At 40.9% G+C, this 26711-nt stretch overlaps 2 protein-coding genes across 20 annotated transcripts in view; one reads left to right on the forward strand and one right to left on the reverse strand.

Annotated features, from left to right (window-relative positions):
- The first annotated feature begins 866 nt into the window (after positions 1–866).
- On the forward strand, positions 867–4567 carry dusp23a (dual specificity phosphatase 23a). The gene is made up of 2 exons (XM_057353649.1): positions 867–1409; positions 2859–4567. The coding sequence occupies exons 1-2, from the start codon at positions 1122–1124 to the stop codon at positions 3093–3095; spliced, it is 525 nt and encodes a 174-aa protein (XP_057209632.1). The 5' UTR covers positions 867–1121; the 3' UTR covers positions 3096–4567.
- afdna (afadin, adherens junction formation factor a) overlaps positions 3876–26711 on the reverse strand; it is a 98595-nt gene continuing 75759 nt past the window's right edge. For 5 of the 19 annotated variants that reach the window (XM_057353629.1, XM_057353634.1, XM_057353633.1 and 2 more), the window contains 12 exons: positions 21362–21427; positions 21176–21249; positions 20023–20141; positions 19524–19715; positions 19066–19154; positions 18444–18629; positions 17087–18220; positions 15059–15094; positions 12670–12804; positions 10126–10648; positions 6558–6639; positions 3876–5329 (listed from right to left, as the gene is read on the reverse strand). In XM_057353629.1, the coding sequence (XP_057209612.1) occupies positions 5173–5329; positions 6558–6639; positions 10126–10648; positions 12670–12804; positions 15059–15094; positions 17087–18220; positions 18444–18629; positions 19066–19154; positions 19524–19715; positions 20023–20141; positions 21176–21249; positions 21362–21427 (2793 nt within the window). In that variant the 3' untranslated portion in view covers positions 3876–5172. Of the gene's footprint in view, positions 5330–6557; positions 6640–10125; positions 10649–12660; positions 12805–15058; positions 15095–17086; positions 18221–18443; positions 18630–19065; positions 19155–19523; positions 19716–20022; positions 20142–21175; positions 21250–21361; positions 21428–26711 lie in introns of those variants that run through there. The other 14 variants (XM_057353642.1, XM_057353641.1, XM_057353644.1 and 11 more) reach the window with 8 other exon arrangements.

The raw sequence follows: 26711 nt of genomic DNA on the forward strand, positions 1-26711 counted from the left end.
TTTTGTGACTGCAAATAAATAAACTTTGATGCAATGTAAAATATGACACAATCTCTACATTGATTAATAATGAAAAGATGATTTTTTTCATTAAGTAATGAACCGACAGACAGAAAATATATAGTCAGACACCCAGATAGATGTATTTATATATTATATAAAAATTAATGTTGAAAAATATTAAGAAAAAAATCGATAATCTATGCATGTGAACCATATGCAGTTTCCGGTTGGGGAGACTTGAAGCGAGCGCATACTGGTGGCAGAAAAATAGTGGAAACAAAGCAGCAATGAATGAAACGTAGGAGACAATTCCTTCCAAAATGTGTTTTTGTGTTATTGAATGTCAGAATAGGAATGGCAAAAATGATGGTGTTATTTCCTATGGAATACCGCCATTGAATATGACATTTTAAGCTAAACAAGCCAACAAACGAACAGGCTGGACTGAAGAAATCATCCGGAATACTCATTTCTCTGTGTTTATTTTATTTCAGGTAAGGTTTTCTATACTGTTTATCACACACAAATGCAAAATAAATGATGTAACGTTAGTTAAGAACGATAATTAAGATGCTTTCTGACACCAGTTCGGCTCCGCCCACAGAATCGAGTCACACTGTTTGCAAACAAAACATTGGTCTATAGCCCATTGATCGATTCAGAACGCCATACTGTTTCTCACTCAATTTTTCAATTTCAAGGTACTTTATTGGCATGATTGCGTGTTCTAACAATATTGCCAAAGCATTGAACATATAACAAAAGACATACAATAAGTACAAGCATTAGAGTAAAATTAAAATAGTTGTGACACTCTCTGTTTCTAATTGGTTGATACGCTGAAGAAACTGCTACCTGATTGGTCAATATCCCTAAAGCCCGCCCCTCCATTCTAAACATAGCAGGAAGCAGCAGATGAGTCCGAGGGTCATATTTCAGTACGACACCGGCATCGCGCGTTTTCTCCAACTTGACGTACTGACCGTGGAATATTTTTGTTAGACATACATCAAGTCCTATTGTGCAAGACTTTGACAGTCGCACTCCTCCCTCCGGCGAGTCTCCAGGACAGTCGCTATATATTGAGGCCAGTCGTCTTTTAGCACACTGTAATGTAAATGCAGCACGATATGTCGCGTGTTACCAATTCGCCGCCGAACTTTTCCTGGGTCGAGTCTCAGAAGCTCGCCGCACTCGCAATGCCTTCAAAAACGGGACACTATAAGTTCATGCTGGAGAATGGCATCAAACATCTGGTGTGCTTGTGCGAATCCAAACCTCCAAACCACGACAGCTGCCCCGGACTGACCCTGCATCACATCAGCATCGTGGATTTCACACCACCCACTGTGACTCAGATACGGCGATTCCTGAACATCGTGGAGGAGGCCAATGCCAAAGGAGAGGTGAGGTGGAGTCACTTTTTGATAAGAAACCATTCTGCTTACGGGTTTAATTGGACAAAACTCGAGCGACAATATATAGCAGCGAAAAATTTAACGAGGCGTGTTGTGCGTCTCTCAAAGACTTGCACAATAGTACTTAAGTGTAAGAAAATTATTTCACGTGGAAAAACACGGACACGGTGACTTTGTCCTCCCGAACAGCTGTCACCTACTGAGGAACAGAGCCATTGAGAGAGAGAGAGTCGCGTCAACTCCGTTGACTCCAATAGAACAGCTCTCAATAGTTCCCGGAAGTTACTAGTAACGGATGGAGCTGCGACTAAACATACCAACTGAGGTAAACTTCTAACCCATTTAAAGACGAAAGGCATTGAATGAATTAAAAATTAAAGAAATAAAGCATTTAAAGAGAAAACATAACTTCCTGGAACTATCTGAATGCTCTATGAATCACGTGACCGCAATAGTTCGCGGAAGTTACGCATGGAGCTGCGACTAAACATACCAACTGAGGTCAACTTCTAACCCATTTAAAGACGAAAGGCATTGAATGAATAAAAAATTAAAGAAATAAAGCATTTAAAGAGAAAACATAACTTCCTGGAACTATCTGAAGGCTCCATGAATCACGTGACGCTCCAGCGTTTTGGACTTCCGTTGGCAGAACTCTCTCTCTCAATGGCTCTGCTGGGGAAGTGGCCTTTAAATTTGTGACTAATCAGGTAACTCCAGCATACCATCTAATCACAAGCACATATGAGTAAATAAAAGATAATATAAAATGTAAACATTTACATAAAGAAAATCTTATAGGTTGTGGTCAAAGTATAATATGAATGCTTTTTATAATGGTTATCTTGAATTTAATTGCTATATTTCCCCTGGCTCAATGTTTTTTTGTTCGTTTTTTATATATTGTTTCTATTATCTGTTATTGTTGTTATAATATGTTTTGAGCTTTAAAAGAATAAATAAGGAGTGTCCAGACCTGGGGGCGCTCAACATGGTAAAAAACATTTACAAATAGATTTATATACTTTTTTTCTTAAAGTGACTTTAGTGTTTTTTATCGTGACTGCACCTCCCCTTTGATCGTCCTCTTGAGGTAGGCCTACCTGTGACGTTTCCATACAGCGCCATCTACTGTTCAAAAGTAAAAAAATATATAAAAACAATCAATAGGTAAAATATTTATAACATGTCTCATAAGATAAAAAAGTTAACTAAAAGTGTTACCAAAATCTTTATGTAATGAATGTGACTCACTGGGTCTCTCAAACTTCAAAAATAAATGCATATAACACACGAACAACTTCTATGAATATTGAGGGGCGTTTTCTTGTCATTTTGTAGATTGAGAGCCCATGTTCCCAAAATCAAAAGCATACCACAATGTCTAGTGTTTTCATGAGCTGTCTGCCACATTAAACCTGATTTGCGTCTCCTCAGGGTGTTGCGGTTCACTGTATGCACGGTCACGGCAGGACGGGGACCATGCTGGCCTGTTATCTGGTGAAAACGAGGAACATTTCAGGTCTGGAAGCCATCAAAGAAATCCGGCGACTTCGTCAAGGGTCAATCGAGACACAAGAGCAAGAGAACGCCGTGATAGAGTTTCATCAATGCATTAAAGATGGTTTCTGTGTGAACAACATCAACACTCCATCCACATTTAAATCCATATAATCACATTTTCTAAAGTCCCAAAATGTCTGTTGTGGTTACTAATCCCTGTGTAAGTCAGTAATGCAAGCCTGCAGTGTTATGAACACAAACAGCATGCGTTGTTAGGAGCACACACCCATAATTAATATAACCAAGTACAAACACATCATGTAACCTTTACGGTATGTAGGGTCTTGTCTGTCTATCCACAAAACTTGAATTTGACTTAGAAATTGAAAAAATATGCTTCTACTGCGTTATCAGTATAAAAACAAAACTATTCAAAATTACAAGACTGGCAGCAGTTTGTTGCATTTTGAACATTTAATTTTAAATGCAATATGTGACAGGTCTGTGTAGTGTACTTATTTAAATGCTGTATAATAAAATGCAATTCATACAGAGATGATGCACATAGACCGTCTTTATACACAATAAAGCACTATATAAATGCCTCATTCATTCATCTTGACTGAGGATCTACCTCAGTATGTCTCAAAAACATATCAAATTTGTGTTTTAAAATAATAAAAAAATCTAATGTATTGTAGTTGGAAAAAATTGTATTTGTTTACTTTGTAGTTGTAAAGTATGTATGAAATTATAATAAATACCAATAGACATTTTTAAGCACGTGCTCTTTAAAGTAAAGATTAAAATGATTTGATCAGATGTCTTTGTTATTGATCCAGTTGAAAAATGTGTGTAGCAACAAGTTTAAAATAGTTAAGGTCCACAGTGCCTTCACCCAAATAAAAGAGTTACAAAAACATGGACAACGTCTTTATTTTTTGTAAAATCTGTATTTATTTATGATTTACAAAAGCCTATGTAACAACCATTAAAATGAATCAAACGTATTCATCTTTAACCTAAAATGAAAACACGACAGTGTATATGTGTCAGTTTATGTTTTTCAAAGTGGCAAAAGAAAGGATATTGACATTACCCTTATATGCATCACTTGGATTTACAAAGTCTGTGTTCTCAGGAAAATTATATACACAGATCTAGACTATGAATGGAAAGACGCAGGTGTTTCAAACAGAGGAGACACGACCAGATGCTCAATTTAAATAAAGGTCTGCAATACTGTTATCTGTGGGAGCCCATTAAAAGTACATTTCAATAGTAGAATATTGGCCTATGCTGCCAAAATAAAGGCAGGATGCATATGATCCTCGAAATTTAACTGCAGACTGTCCGGACGTATAAATACAAACAAATCTGTGTCAAGAAGTATTAAATAAATACCTGCGGTTTAATAGGCTCCTGCATCTTATTTCAACAAACCTCTTTATTTAAATCGTCTCTCTTTTCACCATTATACTACCATCACACCTTTTGCTTACGGCTATCATTCGACTAAACGCCATCAGTTTAATTTAAGGAAAAACAGTAAAAGAAACTATTTTATGATAGAAGTGGTAAACTCTCGAGCTCTTGTGGGATGACAAGCTCGCAGGCAAGTGACTACATTCCCAGAGGATAAACTGAAATTCACGACGGCGCTACTAAGGTTATGCTCTGAGAAACAAAAAAACATTAAACGCAGTTACGACACTTGATGGAAGGGTTCCTTGTGAACGCAGAAGGATGAGTAAGAAAGCAAACGGCACAAAAAAAGAAGCATCTCATTCACACACTACTGTTCATCTGTTTTGAACGAAGAAACGTTAACATCGGTCTATCAAATCGGCACTTACTCTCCAAAGAAAAAAACCACAAGATGGAAAGATGTACAAAATTCCTAAAACAACACCATAAAACGTCCCCACATCAACTGCCTATTAAAAAAAAATAAAACGAGCCCAGAATGCATCATTTCTGAATAACATTTCACAAACAAAAATATACCCCCCCTTCAATTTCATCTTCTTATTTATATAATTAAAACAATTTACAGTATTTATTATAATATATCTTTGATAATTTGGAGGGAATTTGCGCAGTATTATTGCAGCTAAACGACACTTAACCTTCCAGTTATTCAATAAAACCAAAACCAATGTTTAAAAATGTGTGGGAAGCTCAGACTGGATGTGGGTTTTTCCAGGAATGGGTCGGATGTTGGCAAAAGTCCTGCTCCGGCTCTTCCCTACTGATTTATGTTTAGTTCGTTCTCCAGTTCCATGAGCTTCCGGGATGCTTTCACTTTATTTGACACTTCCTTTCCCTGCGAGAAGAGTCTCTGCCGCTCCTTAAAAGTCAGATTTTCAGGGGCTCCGCCTATTGTGTTTTCCTGGTCCGGACTTCTGCAAAAATGCACAAAATAATGTGTCAGAAATTAGGGATGCACGATAAATAATCAGCCATATCGGTATAGGCCGATAAATGGTCATTCTTTAAGTTATCGGTATCGGTCGATAATAAAATTTAGGCCGATATATTATAGCCGATAAATTATGAATAATTTCCTCTGACTGAACCACTTCAGGTGCACGCTGCCCACAGTTAAGATCCAGTACAGCACTGTCTTTCTGTCCTGATCGTTCCCCTCCTGTTATTAGCAAAACATTGTTGAAGAAGTATGTAGATATTTATGAATGTGTAAATTATAGTAACAAAAGCATATTGTTTGAAGCCGACTGATGTCTGAATGCTTTCTGTCTCGAGACCTATTGAGAACACCTTTCTGGGTTGCTCTGGGAGAACATCTACAGTATAATTTGTTTATTAAATAAATATTATACCAGAAAAGTTTACACTAATTCAAGATTCTTTAACTTTAAAGTAGGCTTGGTACATGATTTTCAGCAGAAAAAATAATGTTCAGTCTCAGAAAATGTTATATTAATATTTAGATACTGTATATCGGCCAATATATCGGTTACCGGCTTCCAATGTTTAAGAATTATCGTGTACATATCGTGCCTCCCTATCAGAAATGCAAAATTAAAGGAACAGTTCACCATTTACTCACTGTCATGTGAATATGGGTATTGGACGAATAAATCGTAAATCATGTGTCCTACGATGTGACAACAAATTTGAGAAAACTGTTAATATTACATTGGTTTATATTATTCATTTTTATATTTGTTTTATAAAATATTGTTCGGGGTTTTTTTGTCGTCACCCCATAGGACACATTTGCATATTAGTCTGTCAACTACCCATATGTTGGTTTAGGTTCCACCTTCACAAGTGCAAACCGTCTAACATACAGCAAACAGTACACAGTATGTAACATACTTTGCATACTACATAATGTCCACGATATACAACCACAAAAAATATATGAGACCATTTCAAAATTAGTTTGACATTTTTCTAAATTTACTATTTATAGGCATGTGTTTAGGTAGAATGAAGTGAACTATTGCAAGCCAGCATTTGTTTTCTACTCTGTGTGGGTGGGTTTTCTACCACACCCAAAGGATTTATAAAGCTTGTAGAGGCTTATAGTTATTTCATATGTTCAGCCTAAACAGGACATGGGCTTTGTTTTGTTTGTTTCAGATGTGGGAGTATGATCCTCACCCTTTCGTCCACTTCTCTCGCGGGTCCTTGTAAACCTCTCCCGATCCTAGTCCCGTTGTGTTTCCAGTGTATGAATTAAACCCTGTTTAATTGTGTAAAAACAACGTGAATTTTTCAAGAAAATACGATCTGAAATAACGTTTCAAGAGCGAGAGGCACATTTAAAATCTCACTTGCCAAAGCGTCTGGGCACAGAATGGTGTAGCTTAAATGGAAAGTGTGAAGTACACAGCTCAATATTGAATGAGAAGAAATGCAGATGAACGCCAATGTATATTTACATGAGCATGTTAACGTAACCATCTTTAACTTCTATATTATGATTCATTTTCAAGCTGCTTTTCAGAAGTTGCATTCAACCACCGGCCCAAAAACTTTTGCAAACATCTCAAAGCTATTCCACAGACCGGAAGCTGAACAGCAGAAAGAAAGCTTGTTAGTGTTAAAGCGTTTCAAAGCACACCCGATGCACAGTCTGTGGATCAAGAAGGCCAAGGTGGAGGTCGCTCACCAGTGCTAAACACCTTGAGATGCTCTCCATCTGGCCTTTACCACGACCTCCACCTCTGACCTACCGCAGGCGTCTTCTACGTGGCTCACTTGTCCGTGTGTCTTTTAGGATGTGGGGGACGATCCCCATGAAACCTGAGATGTGAAAACGGTGGTTGTGCTTTCAAGCAATGATGTGCAAGAGCACACGATCCAAATGCATGTTGGAAGTTGTATTGATTGAATGGAATGAGTTTTGGTTCAAAGGGAAAAGACACAAACACATTGACATGTGAACCGAAATTAAACCTTCTCCACTGGTGACGGCCAAGTGCTGCGAGGGCAAAAAGTGCATGATGTGGTTTGGCCACGCAGTCGAAAAAACATGTAGAGTAATGGCAACAAAGACTTGGCCAACGAAAGAGTCCAATTAGAGTTGCGAGGTTTTGTTTTTAAAGCCAAATGAGTGTTTATAGTGGGATTGTGTTCTTCTGTGGTTGTAGTGCAATGCAAAATATGATGCAAAACTTTTGTCTGACTCTGTATCGACCTATTCCTAAAACTTGGAAGTTCAGCTATTTTATGAAGATTTTGATTGACGAGTGAAAAAGAGATAGTGGTCAACATTATCTGAAGACTTTCGATCTATAAAAAAAGCTACACACAGTCAGTTACAATACATGTCATTTATAAAACTGTTCGAAGATCTCCAACTTAAGAACTCTAGTTGTCCGACTGATCAAAAATGCAAACCAATTTTTGAAACACAAAATTCACGTCTTGGGTGTAAATGTGTGTATTTTACCACATCATTTTATCTATAATTCAATCTGCAATTTTGTATCTATAATTGCTATCCAGGTGGAAAATACATTCAGCATTTTTTGTTCAGACACTTGACAGTTCCAGTAGGTGGATGCACCTTTGTAGAGAAGGTGATGGGAGGGCTGTGGATTCACAGACTCCGCTCAGTCTGATGTGGGAGGAGTCAGGGGAGGGTGGGCGGAGCCAAGCAGATGATAATGTCAAACATAAAACACAAACTGGACAGCAGACAGACAAAAGATGTCACATCTACAACACAGCTGAAACCAAAAAAAGTACCGCCTGAACACTGAGGCTCTGGAATAAAACCTAGCGAGCTCCCCGGCTGTCTACATGAGATGCTGCCTTCCAAGACCCCTCTAAAGGACTAGTTCACTTCAAAATTTCCCCCGCTCACTTTCCATAGTCATTTTTATTCCTACTATGGAAAGTCAATGGAGGCAAATTTTGAAATGAACTAGTCCTTTAAGTGACTGATGTAGAGTGCACTACATAGGCAGGAAAACTGGGTGCCACACAAATAGCGCTCCCTAGAAAGTTTGCCGTTAAAATACCGCCAAACTATTAAATCAAAGTATTCGTATTAAATTATACAACACAATCAAATACTGGCTAAATTACAACAAGCACAATACACGTATTTATAATCTACGTTTCTCCACTTGTCTGTCATAGTAGTGGACATTTCATCATTAGCACACTGCAATGCATTCTGGGATTGCCTCATATTTTGGCCAAAACAGAATAACTTGAAAGCATGATTCACATTAGAAGTATGTCTGTGATTTCTTAAAACTTTGTCTAGGTAGGCAGCTCATTAGGTTTTGGACCAGAACGCACAAATAGAGAAATCAATCAAAAGATGCGTTTGAAATGTCAGGTGTGTAAATAAATCACTAGTGTTTTGCTGAAAGGCTGTTTTGATTGAACAGGTTTATGCTTCATGAGGGGCTTCAGCAGTGTTGCAGACACGGCGATGATTGTCTTGATTTAAGACGAGTACAGCAGCGAAGCAGCAGCGAACAGAAGCAGCAGATTCAAAGCTCGAAGCGCGTCAGTCAGTCAGAGCAGGAAGAATGCCGTGCTGGATTGCTTTTCGTGTCGATTAATGCAAAGTTAGTCATTCGTTTCTCAAAGCGTAAATGCAATCTGACCACAACAGCCCCTAATGGCATTGAGTGGGAGAAGCTTTGTGCAGGTTACATGCAAGGTCAGATACACTGGGCATCTTAGTGAAACTGGGTTGAATTGCATTTTTTGTGCACGACTGTTTAAAAGTTTTGCATCTGATACACAAAAATAAAGTCACGTATGTGCAGAATACATAAGTAAAAGGAGTAGTTCACTTCGAAATAAGCCCCCTTTGACTTTCCATAGTAGTTTTATAGTAGGGGGATTATTTTAAAGTGATATTATATATTATGTGCATTATTCTCTAAGAACAATGTTAAAATTCATAAACAACGTGTAGGTTGTTTTTGTAATAATTCATTACAATAAAAAAACACAACATGTAAAACTACATAGTGTTATAGACTACACTTATTTTTGGCTGCTCTCTCATTTGAACAAACAGGTAGTTGAATTAAATGCACTGACATAATATGAACAACAGAGGGCGCCAAACACAATATTAAAACGTGATATTCATGCACTACAGCCGTCAAATCAGAGCCGCTTTAAACAGTCAAGCACAAAAGCAAAAGCCTCATCCGACAGATCTCGTCCCCTTTGCCAAGTGCGAACAGGACCGAGGAGAGGTGCAGGGTTCGGCCCACCACTGCGTGAGATAAGAAGCCAGTGTCTCGTTCCCTCGTGAGCCGGTAATGGAAGACCAGGCATCTAGCTGCTGAGGCTTGGGCCTACCCCAAAGCAAATCACACACACATGAGACGGCTGGCAACACCAACAGTACTCGGACTGATTTTGGACCGCACAGCGAATCACGGGGGTCTACTGTACGGCGCTAGGATGATTCGAGGAAGAGAAATCGAGGGGAATAGGTGATCGAAAAGCAATTACCAAAAAATGTGCTACTTGAAGACAAAAATGATAGGAAACATGACAGATTCACGCAACTGATTGGCTATGGATCTACGTAACTGATTACAGAAAGAAAGGTAGAGGAAACAGGAAAACGAAGATCGGATTTCTTCTTAGAAAACAGGAACACAAACATAAACAACAAAAAACGAATAAACCAATGAAAAACAGAGGAGGGATCGAGGCCCTTCTCTTTCCTCTCCATCTCTACCTTTCGAGTTGAAGCCGGGTTTGGCGGGAGGGGGAGGGGGCTGCCCTGTCTTTAGAGCGGTACTGTTGGCATTTGCCGAAGCGGGATGCTGGAACGAGCTGGACAGAAAGATTCCGTCCGAGACGGGGCGGGGCTTGCGCGCGGTGGGCGGCGGCTGGGGCTTTTGGGCAGGTGGAAGGTCGCCGTACGACTTCCTGGTGGCCGATAGCTTAACCTGACCTGCTAGGCCTGGGTCGTCCTCCTCTTCCTCATCGTCATTGTACGAGACAAACTTGGCAGTGTATATGGTGTCGGGGGAGGCGACCTGGGTTTTGAGGTAGGAGGTGTTTCTCTGGGGCGGGGGTGGGGGGGCGCTGTTGCTGTTGTTAGTGGCGGTTGCGGGAGAAGGGGTCTGGTAGTCCCATGGAAGGGGGGGTCTGTACAGACCAGGCTCGTCTGGCGTCAACAGCTTGCGCTCGGCTTCCTCGTGCTGCCGGCGCCGCTCCGCCTCCAGGCGGATGTAGTACTCCTCCTCCTGTCTCCTCTAAGGGGGGAACATGGGAAGAGCTGGTTAGAGCTGCCTTTGCTAGCCTGTGCTGCTGTCCCTGAACGTGCGACACGCCTGGGTCAAATCCCACCGTATTCTGACTGCATGGATGAATCAATGTAGCTGCATCGCATTGGAATACTTAAAAACTCTGAATTTGAGTGGAAGCTGATGTGATGATGTAATATCATGCTTTTGAGTGAGTTAAAGGGATAGCGCACCTAAAAATGTGATCTCTCGTCAGTCCAAACTTGTATGACTTTTGCAGAAGACAAAAGAAGATGTTTTGAAGAAGGTTGGGAACCAAACCACTTTGACCCCGATTGACTTCCATAGTATGGGCGGAAAACCATATTTCTCAAAATATCTTCTATTGTGTTCCACAAAAAAAAGAGTCACATACAGGTTTTGAATGACACAGTGATGATTTTTTTTTTGTGAACTATCCCTTTAACTAATCCTAACATGTACTGTCTTGTAGCGCCCACCAGGTGGCGCCACAAACGTACATGTTACTGCTGGCTACAACTGACAGATGGGTCCGGTTCTAACTGGAATAAAAGGACTGGAGTATACAATTCTCTTACAAGTTCCCATTTAAGGTCTGTCTGGCATTTTGGTGGTTTTGCTCTGGAAGAAACACCCAGAGGCTCCTCTGGTCTCTACTGCATTGAACCCCTGGGTTAGCGTGCGGTGGAAATGTCCCTTGGAGGCAAACACAGATGAGCGAGTTCAATCTGGGACAGTCTCCGCGAAACCAAAGCGGGCCTATTTCCAATAGCAAGCAATGTTGTATGGAATGGCAATGGCCTTCCAACAAAACGCTGGGTCGTGTGAAAAAAATCTGACGTGATCTCATGCAGTTCTTTAAAGGGGTGGGGATACATCACAAACACAATAAACGGGATGTTGTGAAGACATGCAGTTGGACATCGCAACTGGGCGCTAAAATTACCAGCGGTCTGAAAATGACGCACGGATACAGACGCAAATAAAAAGGAATGGTCACATACGGAGACGATGATTTGGTCACTGTTTAAAGGGGGAATGTGAATTCAGACCACTGGTAAGTTCTGGCAGAGGCATTCCAGAATTGTGGAAAAAGTAACGTTGGGCGTTAAACAGACGTTAAATTAACGTCTTGAAGTTAACAAAACGCATTCAAACTCTGAAATCATCGGAGAAACTGAGGACTGCGTTTATCAATATTATTATTTGCATTTACAGTTTGTTTGTTTATAAGAGATTAAAAGATACAATCTGTAACTTTTCGGTACTTTTGGTAACTTCATAATAATGATTTATAATTACAGCTGTCAGGTCAGATTTTGGAAACTGACGTCAATTGACACTTGAACACAAAAATGTCACTTTTACGTTCCAAACAGATGGCAAAAGTTACAGATTGCAGCTTTAACACCAGCTATCTATTATATTATTCACAGACAGGAAGTAGATACAATAAATAAACTGTATATACAGATAGACATGATTTTACCGTTACTGTTATGATTTCGTACAGCTTGACGTGTTACACATCAGCTGGTTTCTCAAATCACATCAACTTACAAAGATCGTAAGGAAGCGTCCGTATGGAACCCAGACGCCTACTTGGCAAATTCAACACTAGCAAAGACCCACACATGCGACCACATCTGCCTCTTTCTTGTGTACGTGTCAAACTTCAAAGTATCCGCCCCGAACAAAACAGAGACATACCACCGAGTTCTTGGAGCTAAACTTGAATTATCCCGACTAATCAAAAGCAAGATTACACATCGGGGTCATTAACCCAATCTGCTAATGTGGCGACTTTCTTAAGAAAAAGCTCCATGACAGTGATAATCTGCTTCCCATCTGCGCATGCAGTTATAAATGAGGGAATTTCATTGTCATATCCACTGCACAGAAACGCTATGTCATTTGTCTTCGAAACCATATTGTATAAACGTACACATGCAACTACATACAGTATAAGAAAGTTCCTAGTTGTCGCTGGTCCGTTTGGATCACAGTACCTTCTCGTCGGTTTCTCGTCTGGCTCTCTCTTCCTCTCGCCAGCGTCTCTCTTCCTCCTGTTTGGCTCGTTCTTCCGCCTCACGCTTGCGGATCTCCTCCAGCTGTTGTTTCCGTCTGCGCTCCTCGTCCTGTAGCTGAGCAGGTGTACGATACATACATGAGTTTAGTGTAAAGCGCCAGGCCTCGGACATGATGTATAAGACGCATTCTGATGTCTACCATTTAAATGATTTCATCTCAAGCCTTAAACAAAATGTAACCTAGACAAACGATTTTACAATACTCAACAATAAGGGTTTCATTTCGTTATCAATACGTTGGTAAGATAGCTGGACTGTATTGAATGTCGTGTCGAGTGAGTGACATTGTGTACAGCACAAAATTACGAACGACATGCACAAATACAGTAGCATGCAAAACTTACTGACAACTGCAGCGTATCCGCACATCCACAGAAAACCATTTTGAAATCCAAACACCTCACGTTTTACACACAACACGTTTTAAATGCTCAGCACCAAACGGAAAACACATCTTTCCGTCCTAAACAGGACGGAAGAATCTGGTAGTTTGGACAGGGAAGAGAAAACACCCGGCAGAGAAAGCCATGAATGACAAAGCGCCAGAGTCGACACACACAGACAGAGCAGCGATGAATGGAGCACAGAGACGGGAATAATGATGGCACGTTCATGAGACCCGCGCATGCAGGCAAGCTCTGGGCCGGAGAGACGGGTGGGGAAAAGCATGCGCCGACCCGCTCGTGAATGTGAAACTGCGCTGAAACAACGACTGCAGAAACCAGCAGAGTTCAACTGGACTCTGAGGAACCTAAAAAAACGCTTTCACGGGAATTCATTTAGTGGGTTTCAAAACATTTCTGGTTCATTCGTAAGACTAATGCACACTACTGTTGCTCTGCACACATTTAGATGCAGATTTTTTCGTTAAAAATGTTTGCATAAGTTAACATACAGAGAAAACCAAACGGCAAGTCATTCATCGATAGATTCGTTTCCCCCAAAAAGTCTAAATAAAATGCCGCTATCAAAACAATGCTCCAAACTTCACCAAAAATTTGCATTAAATTTTGCACAAAGTAAACAAACATGTAAACAAACAAACGATGGCTCGCCTTCTTGCATGATTCGCACAAAAAGGATAAAAGCCAAAAAAAGTGGATGAGACGATGGTTTAGGAACCGCGGCTCCCGCTTCCCACAGCCCCACCCTCCACTCGCGCTCTTTAATCTTACATTTTTTGTGCTCTCAAACTTGATAGTGTCTCTCGTAAGTGTGCACACTAGAAGAGCTGCTAATAAGCGATGGGCACATGGTGCGAGGAGTGACAAAGTCATCCAACAGCAATGTGAAACACTGACAGCATGATAAGACGCATGAAAACTGTGATAAAAATCACATGAAAAAATATTTTAAACTTTTCCCAAATACATGTACAAATATTACTGTTGTAACGCTTAGAAGTGAATATGAACTTTTTCTTTGAAGTATTTGAGGTCTGAAAAAATACAGAGCACATTTCTGCTATTTTGACCTGTTTCTCCAGTTTTCATTTTCTAATAAAAGCAAATAGAAACAATACTTTTTATTTGAAATTTGGGAGAAATATTGTTAGTAGTTCACAGAATAAAACAAAAATGATAATTTTACCTAAACACATACCTATAATAGTAAATAATTTTGAAATGTTCTTTTAATTTTTTTCCACGGCTGACTAGTAAGATTGTAGTGTGCACTAGACTTCAAAGCTGAAGGGGACAAAAACTTGTACTTTTTATTCAACTGTTGGTTGATGCTAGTGGGATAGATGTTACGTACTTGAGCTTTAATGGGACAGTTCGCCAAAAACAGAAAATTCTTTCATCATTTACTCATTTCGAACATGTATGACTTTCTTTCTTCTGCAGAACACAAAAAAAAAGATTTTTTGAAGAACATTGGCAACTAAACAACTTGACTTCCATTGCATAGACACAAACCACCGAGACATTTCTCAAAATATCTTCTTTTGTGTTCCACAGAAGAAACAGTCACACACAGGTTTTTCATGACATACGGGTGAATAAATCATGACGGAATATTTACTTCTGGAGAACTGTATTTAATGTGCCGAACCAAACGTTCCCTAGACGAGTTGCTTTTCTTTCCGGATGCATTAGGCTGATTTGTAGACATTGTTTCAAAGCAGCAGTTTTCGAGCGAAGCACGTACACTTCAACAAATGAACATCCCAAGATGGATTCCCCATGATGGCGTCCCCCGCTTGAAAAAGTGTCACATCTCTCCAATGAAGAGGGGGATTAGTGAACAAGAGGAGACACAGGTGGAGCCGAAACAGGAAGAGAGTTAAAGAGCGTAAAGAACATACCAAGTCTAGAACAGAGATTGCTGGTACAGCAGTCTGCTGCAGGAGACAAAGAAACCATAAAGACCAACCAAGTGGGTGGGGGAGAGAGAGAGAATAAATCAAGTAAGAAATAAAGGAGGGGTATAGAGAAGATTAAAGAAAAAAACTAAAACACTGGCGCTGTGGGCTGGGACGCGGCGACATGCTGCCAGAAACATTCCAAGGCAGTATTGGTCTGATTAGCACCATCGGGCCACTTCCCTTCCACAAACACTCGCATGGAACTGGAATAATGCTCACGCAATAGTAATAAATTCCCCCGTTATCCCGCCTGCCCCACCTCCCCAAGCACAAACCAAATTTTCCATTTTCCCTCAGACGGCTCGACCTGCCGACTCCTCAAAGATGTCGGGACATCAGCTGTCGGTTCCGGCAGTGAACTACGCACATTTGAATGTATATCAGCTTGTTGCACGTGACAACAATTACAGCGTTAGTAGGAGGGCTGGTGTGTGTGTGTGTTGGCATTGAAAGTCTTTGTGACGTCGATTTAACAAGTCGTTTGTAAAAAAGCCACACATACACACATCAGCCGAGAGCATGAACGCCCGCACTGAACTCAAAAAGCAATGAAGACTGGATGATATAGCCAACATTCATGATATACACTAAATATTATTCTTTACGTAATAAATCCAAAAAGGCAGAGGTTGTTTTAGCTATATCGCCCAGTTCTGGTTTTAAAGCGTCCTGATTCTCCTCCGTGAATCATCTCTGGTCAGACACAAGGCTTAACGTGTCAGAAAGTCATCGCATGGAAATCATAGATGATCATGTTCGGTTAGAAATCATGTTAGTATGATTCGTCTCAAATAATCCTGGTTATAGGTCATGTTCTCATGACTTAATGAATATTAAAATATGAGAGATGAGCTCAGGAGAGATGCATTGATCCGGACCGGGCAGGTTGATGCTGGGTCAAGCATTGGAGGCGTGTCCAGTGCTTGGCATCAGAAAGCCCCGTTCCTCCACTCCCATCCATCAGCGTGGCGAATTCGGCGTCAGCCGTGCGGCATGGAAAAGCAATGACATAAGGCGTGTTGCAGTAGCACATGGAAAAACATTCACTGTAACGGCGAGACTAATGCAAGGAATTCAAGGTTAGCTGAGAAAGTCACAAATAAACCACCATCTTTTTCAATCAACACACACATAAACCTCTTAAAAGGAACAGTTCACCCAAAAATAAAAACTCTCACTCGCATTTACTCACCTTCGAGTCTTACAAATCTGTATACATTTCTTTGTTCTGATGAACACAGAGAAAGATATTTGGAAGAATGCTTGCAACCAAACAGTTCTTGGCCACCATTGACTACCATAGTAGGAAAAACTGCTTAAGAAACTTCTTTGTTCAAAAGAAGATATTTTGAAGAATGTAGGAAAGCAAACCGTTCTGGGGCACTTTTAATTATCACTGTAATTTTTCCTACTATGGTAGTCAATGTTGGCCAAGACGTGTTAGGCTACAAGCATTCTCCCAAATATCTTTTTCTGTGTTCATCAGAACAAAGACATTCATACAGATTTGAAACAACTCGAGGGCAAGTACATGAATGCTAATTTTTGGGTGAACTGTTCCTTTAAAACAGCTTAAACTGTGAGAAAATATATTTGCAAGTACAGTAGAAAACCTTCTATTCTTCATTTTCACTGGCAAAAAAACTAATGTTAAATAGATTATAAGACTGGGGGGAATTACTCAATGATAACATCCATCAAGCTGCCTCTGGCATAAAATTTAGTTTGTAATCTAACTGTCACTACGGTAAAGTGATGTACATGTAGCCGTGACTGTATCCATCGGGAACTGACACCATGCATGTACATCTATTTTGTTCTATATTAAAATCACTTGTTCAGCTCACATCTAAGCGCAAAGACGTCAGATGTGAAAAATAGTTTCGGAGGTGGAGACAATTATTTCATTTTAAAAAATAATGTTGTATTAGGATAAACATCATACAAAGCTTAAATCCATTTCCTCACCCGTGCTCTCTTCTCCGCTTCCAGTCTCTGCATTATCAGCGTTGTGTCTACATCTTCATCATCCTCTTCCTCCTCATCCTCCTCGTTCTGCTTGGACTCCTGCAGTCTCTTCTGGAACTGCCACTCCAGCATGAGTTTACGCAACCGGTCGCTCTCCTCCGCCGTGCGCTCGGGTTTGGCCTGCAGCTCCTGGATCTCCTTATCCAGCAGGTCTACGATGTGAAGCTGCTGCTGTTTTTCGAGTTTCTCGCGTGCGTCCCGCTTCCAGGGGTCGGGCGACAGGCTGTCGCTGGCGCTCAGCTCTTCTTTACTGATAGTGATGTACTGCAGGTCGCGTCGCTCGATGGTGCGTGGCTGCTGCTGGGGCATGAGGTCCCGGATTACCGTGTCCTGGGGTTGCGGTGGCTGCCGAGGGAGGCTGGAAAGCTTATCAGGACGAGCCGGTGGCTGCGGTTGGGGCGGCTGGTACGCTTGGGGCGGCTGGTACGCTTGGGGAACCTGTCCCGGCACGGGAGGCGGGGGCATCTGTTGGTGTTGCGGGGGAGGCGGTAGGTTGTTGTGCTGGTTGTTGTGTGTGATGGGTCCAGAGACGCTGGGGTTGCGGACCTGCACCAACTTCCTCTCCTGGTCTCTTCTCTTCCTCTCTCGTTCCTCTTCAAGCCGTGCCTTTTCTTTTTCATACCAGCGCTGCTGCTCCTCCCGTTTCTTGCGGTCGGCCGCGGCGGCCGCTGCTTGCTGCTGCATGACGGCAGGAGGGGGCGGGAGAGGCAGATCGGCCTGCGGCTCGAAGTCATAGTGTGCGGGTGGAGGAGGAGGGGGAGGCGGGAGGTCTGCTCGGGAGGGTTGAGAGACCCCCACGGGGCCAGAATGGGGAGCGATCGGGGTCTTCCAGCGACCGGGGCCGCTCTTGTGGTTCCCTTGGCTTCTGGAACCGGAGGACGACGAGAAGTTGAGGTGCTCCTGGCTGGAGGTGCTGGACTCCACGGAGGATGACACCTGGTGGTTCCAGTGCTCGCCGCCTCCTCTGTACTCGACCTCGCGGTGCTGCAGGTGCATTAGATCTTCCTGACGCAGACGTTCGCCAGGATATCCCGCTGGCACGTCGCAGAGCTCCTCTTGAGATCGCGCCACCCGCTAGCGGAGCACAACATGATAACAGTGAGATTTACCTCGTAGCTTAATAACACAATATCAAGATAACATTCGTGTTGTTTGGATACAAAGGACAAGCAAAGTATGCTGGTTACTGTGTCTAATTTCTTAAAATAATATACATTATATTAGAAGACAATGTGGCACCATGCCTTCGCACAGCAGTCGTATTCAATCTCTTACAAACGTATAACCGAAGACTAACCTGCATATACACGCTGTTGTTAGTGTGGTTGTCCATTGGGGGAAGAGGCTCTGGTTCATTATTTTGCCAGGGCTGACCAGGGCCCATCCTGTCCTGAGATTTAGAAGCTGGAAATGTGAAATATTCTCTCGGGTACGTCTGAGTTGGAATCGGATACGCCTCTGGACGGGGTGGTGACGGCTCCTCCTGTCGGACACGCAGAGTAACGACAGATGAGTCAGTATATTAATGTTCACAGACTTTTCTAATCGTGCTCATGGAAACTATTGTATAATGAGGGCAGTGTGAGAGTTAGCATGAATGTGCATTCATCTCAAGAGGAATGAAAGGGTGATTAACCAATCAGAGCTTGTGGTTACAGACATGGTTTTGGATTAATTACATCAAGACAAGAAACAGTCACAAATCTGGTTTCCCAAAGACTGTTCCCTACAGAAAATACTGTGAAGCTACAGACAAAACCACGTTTGTGAGTTTATGACTGAAACCGGCAAGCTTTTGAATCTTGGATGACCGATAGCATTAAGCTGCTGTCGTTCAACTGATGTCTTTAATTTGGTGCCAGATTTATGATGCTTAGAGATTTTAATGAGGAGAGGTGCTGGTGATTGTGTCTACGTACATCAGGACAAAGGTTCCCCGTCGAGACCGACGTGATCTTTCCTGGTGCTCCTGGGTAAACAGGCTTTCCACCTGGACTCTGTGCCTGGTCTTTGGAGTAAAAGTACATGTTAAAGAAACAGTTCAAGCAAACATGAAAAGCATTACTTATTTAGTTACTATTTAGTTACATGCCATCCAAACCAAGTATTGTTTAGGAAATCAGTCAAACTTTTTTTTAAAAGCAAAGGTCAATAAATGAAGTTCATAGCAACCATCTCTGTTAAGCTTTAAAATGGCAACGGATCAAAATCATAGTCCACATGACTAATGCACTATATTACAAGAAACAGTTGTAATATTGATCTTCAAAATATCTAGATGATCATTACAACAAATGAAACTCATCCAGATTTGAAGTCAGTTCTTTAAAAAAAGCCACAATGAAATGCTACTTGTTCATAAAATGGCTTAACTCACTGGCAACATTGGGGCTGGATCGGTGATCTGCGCGGTTCTTCAGTAAGCGGTCCTCCTTCTTTGGTTCAGGGTAAGTGTCCCACGTGTCCTGAGGGCTCTCCGGCGAACCGTTTTGCACAGAGTTGTTGTACAGTTCAAAGCCCTCGCTCTTTGGTCTCGCCTTCCCTTTGTCACCACGTCCACGGTCTGAAGCTGATGAGACGAGAAGGAGGCTTACATGAGACTAAATGCAGTACTGAAGAAGCACCTAAAGTCTGATCTGAACCCAACTGTCTGCCCCAAATCAGTAACATAAGACATACAGCACACTACAGACGTGTGTCCAAAGCAGTTTGATTTAGGCAACAGTTTGATGAGCGAGTAGGGCGCCAGATCAGTCACATTTCCACTTCTGTAAGGTAGAATGCTGTGCGGCAGACACTGATATTTTTCAGCTCCCACACGTGAGCTTGTTAGGGGTTTAAAAAGAGTTCGCGTTGCAGTCGTGTGGCGAGCTTACCGCGCTGCATCATGGGGGACGGCTGGCTGAGGAGCGTGGCCAGCCCGTGGTAAATGGCTCCCTGTTTGGCCACCTCGAGCGTTACGACCGAGCCGGTTCGTGTCATCAATTCGGCCGCCCTATAAAGACACAGAATGTCTCATGAGAAAATGTCACACATGCATAATACACACTACTGTGATGAATACATTTCACATTTAGAGGGCAATGTAAAGAAACCACCTATTTGTTTAGAATAAAAAACACCACAAATATATGTAACGTTTTATTTAAGCTACATAAAATCGTTACATTTACATAATTACCTGCATTGTAAAGAAACTGACATTGAAAATGACACGGCTGAACAATACTTGAGTTTAATTGCGCAATCCCACAATGCCTTGGGAGTCATTTAAAGAGACAAATTCTTCAATACGCCACAAAACCGTTTGGAAATCACGAATTTGACATGAGCTAACTATAAAGAAAGCGACCAAAGAAACCAACGTTGGAACGAATCCTAATGGCAACTCAAGCTTTACCCATTCACAGTCATAAAAACATAATGGGCCATATGCATCTCATTTAACACAAATCCACAGATTTAAAACTTTCATCAATTGCTCTACATTTCAAAGCTAAACCCATAATACATCAAAACTATTTTGCTGACAGAAACACCAGTTGAATCCAAGATGGCGCCGAGCATGGCAGCTGTGTTGCGAGCTCCGAACAAACTTTGCAGTTTTTCGTATATCCAAGACTTTCACTCACCACACGTGGTGATGTGACAATAAAAGTGAGTTGAGAGCGTGACTTTGAAAAACCCAAAACAGCTTTGTACAGAGTATACTGAACTATTTATTAGCTTTACTTTCTGAATCCAAGAGTGGATTTGTTGATCATTTCAGGACAAACCACTAAAGGCCAAGAAAAGCCACTTTAATGGACGTTTTTTGTTTTTACTCGACCTAAATGAGTGTTATAAGACCGTCCTTGTTCACGCAGTGTAATGAAATGGTCTTAGTGTGCAATCCTCATGTTTATTTAACTTTAGCTTTGTTGTTCTCGGCACAGCCGGATATTGTATGATTTACCTTTAAGTCCTTTTCAGATGATTTAAAATACCATTCTACACGTGTCATTACTGAAGATTTTAGTGTAAAACTACCTTTCCTGTGACAGGCCAACCAGACTTCGCCCGTCCACGCTGAGCAACTGATCACCGGCTGCCAGACGTCCATCCTTTATATTTATAAACATGACAAAATCAAACACAGAGCCAAAGTTTGGAATTGCTATATACAAAACCGAAAATTATTTATAATTGTATATATATTTTAAATTCTAAACTTACCATCTCTGCTGCGCCTCCTTTCACAACGGACTTGACGTAAATGCCAAGTTTGTCCTGTCCGGCACCCTAAAAAACAAAATAAAGAGCAGTTTATGACCAATACTATAAATCCTAAATGTTATGTCTCCACATATTCAATATAAGGAAAGGCTGTTTTGCTGTAATGCAAAAATACAAAAGAATCAAGTTCATGAAAAGTTCTCTGAATCTGAAGACAACAGTGAAGATATTGACATTAATACGCATTCATGAATTCAGGCTAGATTTGTGCTAGCTTTTGTTTAAACCACCGGTATTTAACCCTCTCTATAACACTCAATTCACCCCCCGGGGTCAGAGGTCATCATGTGACCCAGCTTGTCGTCTGCTGGATGTCTGGAATGCTGAAGAAATGTCTTTAGAAACAACTCTCAAAATGATCACAACATAATTCAAGGAGGTAAATGTGAGAACATCATCTTTGTGAAACTGTTTAAGAGACGTTTGCTTTTTAAGAACTGTGGTTTCTATTTTTTGTAACGGCTGGATTTGCTTTTCCAGCAAGCAAATACCCAAAATCCCCTGGCAGCAGTCCTGCTGGAAGAGCATCATACTAAAATTTAACTATACAATTTGTAGGACTGTATCAAATTCCCAGCCATCCTCACATCTGCACAAATAGAGAGCAAACACAAGAAAACTGCTTGCAGCAAATAAAAAAATTGAGTCCAATCTCATTTCAAATCAATCTCATTCAAATCAAACACACGATCATCCACAAGATCCATAAATCAGTCATGTTTTGTAAGATCAACATATGATCTTACAAACTTTTTTAAAGGTACAATATTTACTTTTTAAATTCCAGGTTTGGACCACAGAAGTCTGTGTCATCTCCAAATAAGACCAAGAATACCATTCGAAGAACACGGTCACAACAAACGATTTACTGAAACGCATACCACCCAGGTCTTCAACATTTCCCCTACCCAGAATTCCTGGAGGTCTGTGGTGTATTCAGCTCTACTGTATATATGAAAAAACACAGTAATCATCGCAGGTCTGCAACAACTTTTTAGCATCTCTGAAATGCTTGAGATCCCACACAAGTCACATGAAAAAATCTAAGCTGTGCTGGAACCTAAATCTGTTGTGTTTCACTTTATCCCGCGAGTAGAAGTTTAAACTCCACCCTGATCGATTTCTCAGGTTAGGTTATCGCCCTGATTCGACTAGTACACAATGCACATATACACATATACACAATACACAAACCAAAAGAAAACCTTAGGGAACACGGTAGGAGAATCTGTCTGAGAAAAGAGACAACGATAGCCACATGACACTGCCACACAAACACACTTCGATCCACACACACCGTAACATAAATGCCACACAAAAACCACTCAGAAACCCCAGTTAACATTCATGATTCAACCACAGAATGTAAGAAAAATATGAATCAACATGCACATAAGCACTAAGGCTTAAACTGAACAGGCCCCTAAAATGATTGAGTTCCTGCCAGATTCGCAAAAGAGATGCAAACCGGACTAAAAACTGTATTTTAATAATGAAATGCTTTTAACATTTCAAAACCCTAAGGAAAACATCCAAAGAAAGGCCTATTCCATTAAAATATGGGTGGGGTAACCAAATAAGACTTTGCATATTTCTTGTCAATAGTACATTGCAAGAAAGTTGCTAAGGGTCTAAATAATATACTATAATAATAGTTTAATATACACTATTAAATGCTACAAAACTCTAAAGAATTCAGAAAAAGCATGAAAACGCAAAACACAAAAATCAAATGATGCAAATCGAATGTCACAGAGAGGTTGCAGAAAGGTTGCAGAGAGGTTGCAGAGATGTTAAGAGAACCCACCGCTATGTGTGCTGTCTTTGTCGATCAAGTAACTTTATGTCTGGTGTTATTATAACAGCACCACCTCAATGGATCACAAAAGGAGGGTGGGAATAAACACTAGTGTAAGATACTTGTAACCTGTTTCACTGTAGCTGAGTTACTAGCAAAACTGTGCATCCTGTTTCACAAGACACACCAAGAGCATCTAGAACATGCAAAATGTTAGACACCGGTTCCCACATATCGACAGCTGAGTAGGCTGTTATAAATACACGCCACTGTTTTTCTTTCCGGTGTTGTGCGCATGAGAAGCTTCTCATCTTCAAAGTTTCAACTTGCCCGGGTCCTACGGTGGATACCTGTCGCCAAAACCTCTTTGATTGGGCTTTGAAAGCGCACATTACGCTGCGATGAGAAACAACCTCTCAAAAACCAGTCTCTCCACATTAAAGAGTGAACCTGCGGTGAGAGAAACATAAGAAGCCCTGAGGTTAACATCTGAGATTTCCACACCGCCCGATGCAAGAGTCCCGGCGGGAGAGCTCTCCCCTTGAGCCCATCGGGCGACCTGCAGCCAACCTGAATGAAACCTCCTTTGATCACAGCTGAACAACTCCGTATCTGGCTTGCAGAACTCGATAAGCAGTACGGTTTATACAAGCCGCTGACGAAAACCAGATGCACGTTAACAAGGTAACAAATTGCCACAGTTTTAAATCAAACATGCTTGCTAGAGGGCTATGAAAGACACGCTCCTTGTAAATGACTGTAAAATCACCACCCAAACAGAGAAAAGATTTGACAGGAATATTTGCACACCTTACTTCATGTCACCGTACGTGTCGCAGAGCGTGTACTGTGCGTGCAAGATTGTATTTTTTCTAGGTGTGGTTGTCGCTCCTCTCATCCGTCTGCCAGGAGCTCGGAGACGATTATAACGTCTGTGTAGCCAAAAAACCTCCCGGCAGACACATAAATAATATTTTATCACAGCTAAATGCCTCATAAGCAAAGATGGAATCCGTTATCGCTGCAGGCTTCCTCACGGTTGCGTTTAAAATCTTTCAGTGTCAAGAGTTAAAGGAGACATCAGATGAAAACCCCACTTTTTCTGCGTTTAAGTGCTATAATCGGGTCCCCGGTGCATCTTGCAACCCAGAAAATGTGAAAAATAAAAACCCAGTAAGTTTGTTTTGGTGTGCCTTTCCCTGCAAGCATGTGAGAAACCGAGCCGTTCAGATTTCGCTCTGATTGTGACGTCCAAAGCGGATTTTATAATAATGTTACCGCCCCTTAATCTACACAGTTCCACCCACCGCGCTCCGCCATTGTTGTTTTCACAAGCGACAGCGGTGTACATGACGCCATGGCTAAAGTTTGTGGACAACATGCAATGTAGTCGCTGCACAGAGTCCAAACCTAGGAAGAGACAGGAGTGGATTTATTTTATTTTTAGTGGAAATCCATCAGAAACCATAAGTAAAAACCTGCTTGTTTGCGCGAATCACTTCAAACCGGACTGCTTTTTCAACCTGGTACAGTACAAGCATGATTAGCTTCAAAGTTGTTCCTCAAGAGGGATCGAGACCGACTGAACGAGACAAAGCTGCCGATGTAAGAGATATTTATCAACAGTCTGAATTGACGTAAATGTACCGTATATATAGGAGGATAACGTTAGCATATGATAGCGAAGGGAGCTAAGTCAGTCACAGGCTAAATAGAACATTCAAAGCCAGTGTTAAACTTACTGTATATAAGTGCAGATGGACACTTGGAGTTTAGCTGTATGAATGTTAATACATTATGTGCGTTAATATGTTTAGCCTGTGGCAAGCTGTTTGTTTTGCTAATGAACAGGGGCGAACACTGGGGTTAGTTTCGTTTTAAACATCTCAAATCATTCGTGCTTAGTCTGAAAAATCTGTCACAGCAAACTAGCTCTCACGTTGTGTGTGTAATGTTATAACTTGTCAATGACAAGCGCTAAAATCCATGTAATTCTGCTGAGATCTGCAGTGGATTCCGTGGAGTTTAGGCAAGCATACACGCACAACGTAAGCGCATTAGGATGCGCTGTTTGCTGTGACTGATTTTTTTGTCTCCGGACGAATGATTTGAGACGTTTAAGACGAAACTAACCGCAGAGGAATTCAGGAAATATCATTTAGCTAAACCATTGCAATGGCAGTACTACACGTGTGTTGTGTTGACACGCCGAACAGAAGGGGGGTGGGGTTAGCTGTAACTCATTATCATTTAAAGAGACATGCACCAAAACGGGTTGCTGTGAGCATAGCTGTTTTTGACGAGGCAAGAAGGGTTTTGTTTACACAGCCATTGAGCGTTTTTAAGCAAAATATGTTCCAGACATTTCATGAAGACCCTAATAAATCATACCAACTTGTTGAAAGTCCTCGTCTGAGGAGACCTTTAAAGGTTAGTAAACACGGGCTTAAACTGAGCATCTGTGGTCCTGGGGACATGCGGAAGAACCGTATATCACAAATATGAAATATATTGTCTGCACAGACAGACATTACCTGGGACTGAAAAACGTTTTGAAGGGGTTCACTGATAACTGGATTTTGCAGACGATGAAACCACATAAATACGGATTCCTTTGATGGTAATACAAGCCCGTGCAGCAAGCAAACAAAGTCTAGAGCTTTTAGGCCCCACCCTGGCGCTTCCTGACTACGGAAAAGCTTCCCAAACCTGCTGTTGAGAATACAGGAAATTGAAAGCCCAGCTAGACAAGACTCTTGACTTCGTTTCGTAAAAGAACGCTTAGGACATAATTAAACAAGCCATTTTCCTTTACAATACAAAATGTTTTTCGTATCATATTTTTGTGGTTTTTCAGGACAAACAGTTAAAAGTTCTTAAATTAAGATTGTTAACTTTAGAAATAAAATAAGGTATTAAGGGAATAGTTAACACAAAAATTAATCTCCACAAAACTTGTATGACTTTCTATTGTAGAACAAAAAAGAAGATATTTTAAAGAACGCTGATAACAAAACAACATTTTCCCCATTGACTTCCATTGTATGAACACAAAAACGTTGAGACATTTCTCAAAATATCTTCTTTTGTGTTCCACAGAAGGAAGATTGACATACAGTGAAAAAAACATGAGTGAAAAATGCTAGAATGTTTATATTTTGCGTAACATTCCTTTTAAGTCTTGTTTTCTGAAAAAAGTATCAACATTGCTTTCACCTATAGGGCTGTCAAACGATTAATCGCATCGAGAATAAAAGTTTGTGTTTACATAATATCTGTCTGTGTACTTTGCATATTAATTTTGTATTTATAAACGCAAACATGCATATGTTAAAGAAAACATTTTTATATAAAAATTAATAAACATAACTTCAGTTATTGGTAAATATAAATTAATCCATCCAAGTATTTACTAAACATATATACATGTCTGTTTATAAATAAACATGCACAGTGCACAGACATATATTATGTAAACACAAACTTTTATTC

The sequence above is a fragment of the Triplophysa rosa genome, linkage group LG15 (genome assembly GCF_024868665.1).
Source record: "Triplophysa rosa linkage group LG15, Trosa_1v2, whole genome shotgun sequence".
NCBI lineage: Eukaryota > Metazoa > Chordata > Actinopteri > Cypriniformes > Nemacheilidae > Triplophysa > Triplophysa rosa.

Excerpts from the sequence above, each read along its gene's own strand:
- dusp23a (XM_057353649.1), top strand. The coding sequence starts at position 1,122 with ATGCAGCACGATATGTCGCGTGTTACCAATTCGCCGCCGAACTTTTCC. Across the intron at positions 1,410-2,858 it reads AGGCCAATGCCAAAGGAGAG|GGTGTTGCGGTTCACTGTAT; the intron begins GTGAGGTGGAGT and ends GCGTCTCCTCAG.